General features: G+C 36.6%; 1 protein-coding gene across 1 annotated transcript; it reads left to right on the top strand.

Moving 5' to 3' along the window:
* Positions 1–7,012: 7,012 nt before the first annotated feature.
* On the top strand, positions 7,013–7,741 carry LOC121728160. Its single transcript, XM_042116282.1, has one exon. The coding sequence runs from the start codon at positions 7,013–7,015 to the stop codon at positions 7,739–7,741; it is 729 nt and encodes a 242-aa protein (XP_041972216.1).
* The last annotated feature ends 3,965 nt before the right edge of the window (positions 7,742–11,706 follow it).

Below are 11,706 nucleotides of genomic sequence, written 5' to 3'. Positions count from 1 at the left end.
AAATTATCTAAACAGCAGAATAGAAGTACTGCAGCATGATCTAAGAGGAAATATTATAATAACTATAAAAAAGTAATATCTATAACAAATTTTACAGTTTTAACATATTATATTTTCGACAAAATTTGATGCCGTGAATTCACGCTTATGCGCGAATTACTCTGCAATACAAATTGAACTATGCTGTTAAAGTAATAACGTGCAAAATAGTCTACGGCTTGTTTTAAGACATAATAAAAAGAAAAATAAAATCAGATGTGATTCGCGGTATTGGTCTCAATTTGCCAACACATACGCTGCAGGCGTTAAACATTCTTAGAAAATCGTGTACCCTTTTTTGAAGAAGCACATATTATATCATTTTCTGGGTTAGCTGGTAATCGAAATATTACATTTTACAAGGAAATCTATACTAATATTATAATTGGGAAGAGTTTGTTTGTTTGTTTGAACGCGCTAATCTCAGGAACTACTGGTCCGATTTGAAAAATTATTTTACTGTTAGATAGCCCATTTATCAAGGAAGGCTATAGGCTATATTTTATTACGCTAAGTATAATAGGAGCGAAGAAATAGAGGAAAATGTGGAAAAAACGGGGGAAATTATTTGAAAGGGCTTATTTGAACGCGCTTATCTCAGGAACTACTAGTCCGATTTAAAAATTCTTTCAGTGTTAGATAGCTCATTTGTCGAAGAAGGCTATAGGCTATATTTTATCACGCTAAGACTAATAAGAGCGAAGAAATAGATGAAAATGTGGAAAAAACGCGGGAAATTATATGGAATTTCTTATTATCTTATGAACTACTGGAGCAATTTTATGTTATTTGGCAAACACAGAAGAATAGACAACGTGAAGGGACATAGGCTATTTTTTTCTGCAAAATGTACGGTTGCGTGAAATTCCTAAATTACGCAAGCGAAGCCGCGCGGAACATCTTTATATTATAAAATCGTAGGAAAGTCAACTACTAGCTGTCCCGGCAAAAGTTGCTTTGCCATATTAATATACAGTATTTCGTCTATATTGGTGATTCTCAGCCGTTTCGGAGGGGTACACGGCCTAACATTGTGACACGAGAATTTTATATATAAGATTAATATCTAGTATCATTTTGAAAATAATAATATTATAATTTGAAAAATGAAACTGTACCAGATACAATATTTGAATAGCAAAATAGAAAATGGCGAAATAACCGAAACCCAATGCTATCAAAGAGACATTTCAGAGGGAGCGGAGCATAATGGTGCACGTGATGTATGACTCCTGACATTGATTTGCTTGTACTTTAAATATAGGGAACTAAACTAAAATTACTCCTGCGTAACTGGTCTGGTTTCATTGAAACCAGAGTGCTCTTGTGTATTGCGCATACACTTGGGCACTATAAAAATTACTCCTGCGTAACTGGCCTGGTTTCATTGAAACCAGAGTGGTCTTGTGATTGCGCACACGCTTGGGCACTATAAAATTACTCCTGCGTAACTGGTCTGGTTTCATTGAAACCAGAGTGCTCTTGTGTATTGCGCATACACTTGGGCACTATAAAAATTACTCCTGCGTAACTGGCCTGGTTTCATTGAAACCAGAGTGGTCTTGTGATTGCGCACACACTTGGGCACTATAAAATTACTCCTGCGTAACTGGCCTGGTTTCATTGAACCCAGAGTGCTCTTGTGTATTGCGCACACACTTGGGCACTATGATATTACTCCTGCGTAACTGGCCTGGTTTTATTGAAACCGGCCAACGCCCTGAAATCGGTGTGGGAGTTTATTTATTTATTATAATTACCAGCGTCGGACATTGGGCATAATTATTGAAATACCTACTCGTTAGTCTAATTAAATTATTAATCTAATTGCAAACTAAAATAATTAAAATACATTTTATGCATATTATTATAAATCAATTTACGGGTAATATCAGATGCACAATTACTTCATCAATCTGATTAAAATTACTAATAACTTTTTTCCCAACTCTACACGTGATAAACTAATTATTTCTACATTAAGTAATTTAATCAAAATCGGTTCAGCAGCTTAAACGCAAATTAATAAAGTTCATTGCGTGAAAACCGAACATTTTCCGTGATAAAAAATATTATCCTATGTCCTTCTCCAAAACCTTACGTAATATCTACATGTACCTACTTTATATCGATATCTTATGCCAAATTCATTGTTGTTTACTGCGCGGGAACCGTACATTTTCCGGGACAAAAAGTGTCTAATGTCATTTTAATTGATTCAAAGTATCGTATTGATACAAAATTTTATCAAAATCGGCTCAGCGGTTTAAGCGCAAATTATTTTAGAAACATAGTACATAAATGCTGTATACAAAACCTCACTAAGAGGAATAAGCATTAACCATTTTTGTACTCTAGAATATGCTACAGTTGGTCTTCAAAAAAATGGATTTCACTGTCGTAAACCTTATGTTATAAAGAACAAAACTGCATTATTAACTCAAAACCCGATTTTATGTGGGATGAAACACCAATGCTTAACAGTAGCCAATTAAGTCATCGCATCGCTAGCGAATACTAATGTCATGCCCAGCTCTCGTTCCGAAGATCGTATTGTTCGATGCCGGCGGCGAAACCAAAAAAAAAAGTTTTCTTCTGAGTGATATGGGTTGAACTTTTTATCCCGGTAAAGTGTACGGTTTCCGGGCAAAATTATAATTTTGCTTGTTTTCCGCGCTATCCAGAAAGTAAAAAGACAAATTTTAAAGGCGCACCAGCAGCTCTTCTAATGTTGCGAGTGTCCATAGGTGACGGTAGTTGCAATCCATCAGGTGATCAGTTTGCTCGTTTGCCCCTTATTTTATAAAACTAACGCTACATTTGAATGTGACCTCGGCATAGACAAACCCTCAGACAGACCGTAAGTATTTATATTGGAACCGTTATTTTCCCAGAAATTTATCGTCACAACTCACAAGTTTGCCACTCAATTTCCGTGAAATTGACGGAAATATAATATTTTTGTTATGGAACTTCGAATGTGAATGACGAAATGTTTTGCTTTGATTTTTTGCTTGGAGTTGGAATTTGCTTGGAGATATTGCTATATGATATTTCTCGTGTGTAACTTTTATTTAACATACTCAGATTTTTTAAAGTAAACTAGATAACAGTAGCCTGAAAAATAATTACAGTTTTTTAGCGTTTTTATAATATACTAGCTGTTTCCCGCGACTCCGTCCTCGTGGACTTTGGAACAGACAGAGTTGAGATACTTTCGCATTTATAATTTTTCTCTTGAAGTTTTTTCTGATTTTTTTCTATAAACCTCACGGAGCCCGAGACCTTTCCAACGAATGCAAAACCGTGGAAATCGGTTCGTGCGTTCTGGAGTTATAGCGTCAGGAAGAAAAAACCCGACTTATTTTTATATATTAGATATTAAGTATTTACTATGTGTGACGGTGTGTTTCTAAAGTATTAAACTATGGTATTATAAAAATAATATATCAATACTACATTTAGACGCAATGGAATAGTTCAAAGATCAGCGCCAAAACTCCGAACACATTTTAAGTTTTATGTTGTTAACATAGCTTGTAAACAAAATTCTATTTTTAAACGAAAAAAACAACGTTAACCAAACTCTTTATTCCATTTTTAAAATATTACGCTTAAAACTTTATCTCATGAATATTTGAGCTTCCGCAGCGGAAGAGCGGAGTTCGAAATTCAAATTCGAAAAATATGCTCCTTTCCGTTTCCGGCGTTTGATTTCTCCCGTGATACGACGTTTCCTATGCTGCTATTTGAATTCGTTTTCACGTTATTGTAGCCGAATAGGATACTGTGAAAATAAGGAAAACCCAAAAGTTCCAAGTGTAGTTCCTACAGTAATAATTTAGCTATTGTGTTTGAAATGTTTAATTTTATTAAAATGTAGGTTAATACGTTTATTAATTTCAATTTCAACAGACGAGTAAATTTTTTCCCTTTCATTTTTGAAAAAGTGATTCTTACAGTTGCAAAAATTGTGATTTTTCTTCAACACGAGTTACAAAGAGGGTTAAAAAATAAGTGTCCAATACGACTACCTTAATCAGATGAATAAATAATACGCCAGTCTCAGTAACATGATATACAGCACACATCGCATCAGTATGAAACGTTGCTCCTACAAAATTGCGATATTACGACAGCATAAATATACGAAAACACTTATGTGCGAAAAAACTATACTTGTTTATTGATAAGCAATTTTTATGAATGAAGATAAATTTTTTTTAAATATAGTTGGATGGTAGTGACTGATGGTAAACGATTGGGAATGTTTCTTGTAACGGTTCAAACGGTGTCAGAGGCGGTAGTAGTTTAACAATTGTTAATATCGTGATTCTGTTTCGGTAAAGCCATAAGCTGAACAAACGTGTGTTTTCACGCCAGTCTTCTGCAAGACCTTGGAATTTCTCCTGTAAACCAAAATCAAAGAAAATTTGTAGGTACAAAGCAATAAATATGTATTTTTAATAGAATTTTTCAAGGTAAGGAGTAATAATTAAGCTTCTTCATAAAAATCGATTTGCAACTCGCACGTAATCGACCTAAAATCGATATTCAAATTGGGTCGCATATAAATCGCTTACAATATTTTACTGCTACATTCACACTCACCCTATCGAACCCTAATAGATATGTATCGAGTAAAAAATGCCCTCCAAATTGCTCGCAAGAAAATTGCGTCTGATGAAAAAACAATTTGTTCCTCGAATTGGTATTGTTATTTTGGGCAATTTATACTCGAACACCCATTACTTTATATGGAGCTTATCGCTATATCGATGAACCTAATTCCTAGATGTTTCTGTAATATAAATTCTGAACAGTCACTACGCAGAATAAATAAAAAAACTTTATGATATAAGAAAATAGAAATAATTAACAGTAATAAAGGCATTATTAAAATACTACTGGCTGTTCCCTGAGAAATCGTATAATTAATATTATACGCATATATACAACGGAGAATAGAATGTCATAATTGACATTCTATTCTACGTAGTATATATGCAGATATGCCCATCAAAATCGATTCAGTCGTTCAATAGGTCTTCTTTTTGTGAGTGTACATATAATATTAAGCACCGTATGTGACTGTATGACATGAAATCATTAGATACTTTTTTCAAATTAATATTTACCGCTGCGGAATTTATATAAACTAGCTATTTGACCAAGCTTTGGTCGGTATTCGATAAAACACGAAAAAAATGACATTTTATAAAAATTATTCCTAGCTAGATCGATTTATCGCCCCCGAAACCCCCTATATACTAAATTTAATGAAAATCGTTGTAGCCGATTCCGAGATTCCAATTATATATACTTATACATAATATATACAAGAATTGCTCGTTTAAAGATATAAGATAATATTGTGACACCTCTTTCTCCTTTTTTAAAGTCGGTAAAACGGCTAAAAAGTATATAGATTGAGGCCGCACGCAGGTGAAATACGAAAATAAATCGAACCATATTTTGCATAATTCTCTGTGAAATAAAAATTTACAAACCATAAGCAGGGGGAGGAATTCAGCGAGAAAAATGGTGGTATCCCGAACAAAGTTCCAATAATGTTGCCATACCAATACGAGGGGGAAATAAATTTTAATACATGCAACATTTAATAATAACTTCTCGAGCGTTCTTTGAGGGTTATAAATCTATGATTGATTCTTGCTATAAGCGGTTTTTGAAATTCAAAAAAGAGCAACATAAAACAATACTTTGTTGCTTTGTTTATCCTTATATTTTAAGCCTCACTCCCATATTAGGTATATTACGACAGATAGAGTTATAGAAAAACTAGATAGTTAGGTAACTGCTCTCATTCATTTATCGCGAACCGTACATTTTTCACGATATAATGTATCCTATAATATATTTAAGGACTCAAAATATCCAAATCCAAAAAAAAAACTTACATACCAAACCTTCGAATTTACAATATTAGTATAGATGCCTCTTTTGCCCTAACTTCCGAACCGGTGGTAACTGGTACAATGTCAATAATAATGATAATAATAATAATACTTTATTTCAGGCAATAAAATACAGTCCATATGAATTATTAGTAGACTAGCTGTTGCCCGCAACTTCGTCCGCGTGAATGTATGTTATTAAAATCGAGATTTAGAAAATTGACCACCCATCTACGACTATTTTATTTGGATGTATGTTACACACGAAATTTTTAATTTACATCAAAATACCGAGGAAATTTGAACCTCAGATGCTTATCATTTTGAAAAATCCTTTCTTCTTCTTTTTTTTGGATATTATACGGAGTGCAGGCGTGTATCATTTTGCTCCGCAAACTTTAAATCCAAATTAATGGTAAAAGCTAACGGTTTCAATAGAATTATATATCAATAGAATCGGTGTGAATTAAGCTCTAAAACAGTGTAAATATCTTTACTGGATTTTTTACGGTTCGCGAGAAAACTCAGTATTTATTTTAAAAAATTCAAACGTTCGTCTAGCGCACGGCCCGAGCCGGCGAGCGCCGACGCTTCGTTGACGCTTAACTACTACCTGCTAAAAACAAAAAAAAGGTCAAGGCAAAATGGGACAAAGTGATACGATAAAACAATAAGTAATCAGTTCGGAAGTGTAAATTTAAAAAGCTTTAAAAGCTGTTGCTCTGCCAACTTTCTGTGTACAAAACGCCACCTGCGTAAAGTGCCGGATACTATTTCGGGAGGAACCTACCGCAGATATTATAATCATGCCTAAATGTAAAAGCTGTGCTGCAAGGTATCTCTCACCGCAAGATGCCGTTAAGTGTAACAAATGTACAAAAGTATATCATAAAATATGTGTCGGCGTTATCGATACGACAAAGTCCTGGTCATGCTCCGACTGCTGCAACATAAAAGAAACGACTCCACTTAATCCGGCCAGCCCTAGCACGCCGAATAGTACTTGCCATTCCCCCTCCCAAATCTGTTCAACTGAAGTGTCCGAAATAGTAGAGATGCGTAGGGAGATGGCCCTATATATGGCAGAACTACGAGAGTATCGTCAAGAAATGTCGGAATGGCGATCTGATGTGCACAAGAGACTCGACAGCCTGGAACGCAGAATTGAATTGGTAGAGCAGCGGCAGGAGAATCCACCGTCCTCGCCTAAAGTAGCTGAACTGGAGATGGTTGTCTCGCAGCTCAAGTCCGAGCTCAACGACAGAGACCAGGAGGCTTTGCTGACAGACTTAGACGTGGGAAACCTGCCCGAGACAACCGGCGAGAACACCGTGCACACGGTCACCGTGCTGGCCACAAAATTAGGCGTGCAACTGAGTAGTGCCGACATCGTATTCGCCGAGCGGGTCGGCGCAGTAGAGCGGTCCCCGACGGGTGACGTCACCGCGGCGGAGGAGCGGCGTGCGCGGCGCATCGTGGTGCGGCTGGCGCGTCGCGACCTACGCGACGAGCTGCTACAAGCCGCCCGTGTGCGCCGCACGCTCAGCAGCACCGACCTGGGCGCGCCCGGGGCGCCACGCCGCGTGTATGTCAACGAGCGGCTGACGCGCGCTAACCGCGCGTTGTTTCACCAGGCTCGCGAGGAGTGTCGACGGCTGCAGTGGCGGTACTCGTGGACAAAACGGGGTCGCATCTTCGTGCGCCTAGCTGACGGGAAGCCGGTACATGCAATTCGAACCGAGGCGGACTTGACTCGTGTTTTTAATTCAGCTAACGTTGGCTAAAAATATGTCCCCTCTATATTATCTCTATCTACATATCATAAATACTATTTTATTATTTTTTTATTTACTGCTTTACTCACGAACTTTTTATTCTTCTGTTATTCTTTCACCTGCAATATATAAACTCTGTCGGCGACATGCAACTTTATTAACTAGGTACATTTTAAATTCTAAGTTCATATCAATATTTATAGCTTTTACAATAAGATTATTGCAATATAAAAATATAAAATTAGGTCTACTAAACCCGGGATCACTCTGTAACAAACATGACGAGTTCATCGCTGCATTAGATCGCCACCATGTTGACATCCTCGCCATCAACGAGACCTGGCTTCGGGCGGGTGAGGAGCTCCGGGCGCCGGCTCCTGCGGGCTACACGCTCCGCCACAGGCCGAGGCCGGCCGGCACGGGACGCGCGCGGGGAGGCGGGGTGGGCTTTTACATTCGCCGCGGAATTACTATTAAAGTGCTCGATCACCCGCAAGATCAAATAGTAGAGCAAATGTGGCTTTCCACAAAACTAAATAATATTAAATTTATTATAGGTACCGCCTATCGTCCCCCGTGGCTTAACGTTGACAGTTTTCTACATGCTATTACCGATTCAGTAAGCTCATTTTCCGGATACGATCACTTGGTACTCCTTGGTGATCTGAATATCAACTTATTAGCGGTGCAAGATCTGAACACCAAAAAATTCACTGATTTCCTAAACTGCCTATCTCTTCATCAATTTGTTAACGTCCCAACCCATTTTACAGACCATTCAGAATCACTAATTGACACCATCTCCTCGGACTACAATTTGAACAACATACTCGTGAATCATATCCCTGCTTTAAGTAATCATGCACTAATTACTTGTGAACTAAATTGCAAAAGGAGTAAAATAGACAAGAAATGGATCTGTTACCGACCAATGAAAGATATTAATGAACAAAACTTTGATAAAGATGTGAAAGATATCAACTGGGAAGGATTAATAGAATTTAACACGGACATTGACAGTCTTGTCACTAGCTTTAACGCATATCTTACCATCCTATTCGACCGTCACGCGCCATATAAATATACTTACATTCATCAACGGAATTACCCGTGGATAACAAATACTATCAAAGAAATGATGAGGATTCGTGACAAAGCCAGGTCCACATATCAGAGAACTAAAAAGGAAGCCCACTTATCATTCTATAAAGAAATGAAATCCTTGGTATCCTCAGCACTATATAACGAAAAGGTAGCATACTTCGATAAATATATTAACAACAATTCTAACAAACCGCGTACACTGTGGAAACATATCAAAGATAATATTGTAGACTTTAAAAATAAAAATCACACTCTACCAACCTGCTTAAATGACCCCATATCAATCAACAACCATTTCACAAACATACCACAGTTACAAAACAAAAACCTATCAACTCTCACATATTACGAGTTTCACAGGTTTAATGACAAGACATTTTTCTTACAGACAGTTAGTGAAAATGCCGTCCTTAATGCTATCCGCTCAATAAACAACAACGCAAAGGGTATAGATGATATTAGTTCAGAAATGATACTATTAACACTTCCACATACTCTGAAAACTATAACACATATGATCAATAAATCCATAGAATCCTCTACTTTCCCCGAATTATGGAAGACAGCAATCGTTAGACCTTTACCAAAAAAACCAGATCCAACTTCACTTTCCGACCTTAGACCGATTAGCATTCTCCCTTTTTTATCTAAGGTACTCGAGAGAATAGTCAGCAAGCAATTGGTAGAGTTCCTTGAATCCAATGACATACTTCCTAAAAAACAATCGGGGTTCCGCAGGCAACATAGCACTACCACTGCACTTTTTGATGTAATCGATGATATTCTGAAAGCATCGGATGAAGGAAAAGGAACTCTTTTAGTCCTGTTGGATTTCTCTCGTGCTTTCGACACCATAAACATCAATTTACTCCTCTCTAAATTAGCTTATTACGGTTTTGACCCTGATACAATTAAATGGTTTGAGAATTATCTGGTCGGTAGGTTGCAGAAAGTACTCACTCAAAATTCCAACGGTTCCACTAACTTTTCAGATCCTATTGCGCTAGAATGCGGAGTTCCACAAGGCTCCATACTGGCCCCAATCCTCTTTATCCTATATGTTGCAGATATGACTGATAGTATTAAAAACTCAAAATTTCACATGTACGCTGATGATCTACAAGTATATATTAATTTTAAACCACAGAATACGCAAGAAGCTGTCCAATTGCTAAATGATGATCTTAAAAACCTGGTAAAAAAATCAAGAAACCACGGCCTCATCCTAAACCCTCTCAAATCCAAACTTCAAATTCTAGGTACAAAACAACAAATAAAGCTTACACAACAACACCAACCAGTAATAAAAATACAAAACAATATCCTGGAACATGTCACTATTACTCGAAACCTAGGACTCCTAGTAGATAGTGAATTAAATTTTGAAGAACATGCATTGCATATAGCCCGAAATTGTTTTTACAGACTAAAGGTGATTTACGAAATACGTCAATTCATTTCCACAGAAGTCAGGGTAAAGCTCTGTGAAGCATTGATTCTATCAAAATTAAATTATGCCGATACAGTCTCTGCAGGCTGCCTCTTGAACCGTAGCAAAAGAATACTACAACGAGTACAAAACGCTTGCATCCGCTTCTGCTTCCCTGTCCCACCTAGAGGTCACGTAACTCCCTTCATAAATAACGCCAATCTGTTAAAAATGGAAATACGTCGGCACTTTCATCTCGCTACACTAATGTTTGGCATCATTAAATCTCGCCATCCCTCATACCTATACGAAAAACTCGTATTCTCCAAGCGAGATGCTAGAAACCCCGACTTTCTCATATTCCCCACTTACACGAAGTCAGCTTTTCGTGGCAGTTTCAGATACTCTGCTACAAAATGCTGGAATAATATCCCACCACCCCTTAAAACTTGCATCACCATTGGAGTTTTCAAACGTAAATTAAAGGAATATCTTTTAAATGAACAAAAAAATTCTGCGTAATTTGAAATAACCTCCCACAGCTTCCTGCCACTAACTTATATTTTTACTTACCAAAATAAGAAAAAAAATTATCACGATGTAGAAAACTTAAATAACCTAGCATTTAGTGTGTCGCACCTATTCTATATTATAATATTTTATCTATGTTGTTAGTTTGCTAATTATTAATAAATAACCAAAATATTATACCTAAGATGCTGTATACTGTACTTAGATAACTTTTATAATTATGTTAATGTCACCAATGCCTTCAAGAGTTGTTTTATTATAAACTTATATACATACTTATTTTTTAAAGTAGCTTTAAATACAATAATATTTTGTTACATTATGATTAGTAAGGATTTTTATAATTTTTATGTTTTTAAGTAAAAGTAAGGTGTCCATTGAAAATCAGCGTTGCGGATCCGTTCGCAACATTGCTGAATGGGAACCAATTTGGTATTACATAGGATAGTATTAGTAGTTAAGAATTATTTTTGTAAGATGCTAAATACCAAATAAATTTATTTTTCTTTCTTTCTTTCAAACAAATTGGAATTTGTTGTGTTAGACTGTTGCCAATAATAAATGTCACAAAAACGCTTGATGGCAAGGATTAAGATCCTATAGAGCTATCTACGATATCACCGTAGTATGCGACATCAGATTTACACTGTAGGTTGTCTAGCATTGTAGTTCTTTCGTTTTGGCAGAAAAAACTCTCCCAGAGAACATGATGAGAGGTTTATTCAAACATACTGCCTTCGGTCGTACATATTCTACCATTTCTACCTATGTGCTCGACCGATGACCGACCGACTTAGATCCGTAAAGTTTGACTTTAAAATTTCTATGGCCGGTAACGAATTGAGATTCACAGTGGTCAATTATGTCCATCCAGGGTTTGGATAATCGTTTACGAATATTAGGAAAATAT

The sequence above is a fragment of the Aricia agestis genome, chromosome 6 (genome assembly GCF_905147365.1).
Source record: "Aricia agestis chromosome 6, ilAriAges1.1, whole genome shotgun sequence".
Lineage (NCBI taxonomy): Eukaryota > Metazoa > Arthropoda > Insecta > Lepidoptera > Lycaenidae > Aricia > Aricia agestis.
This window is presented reverse-complemented; position numbering and strand designations above follow the sequence as displayed.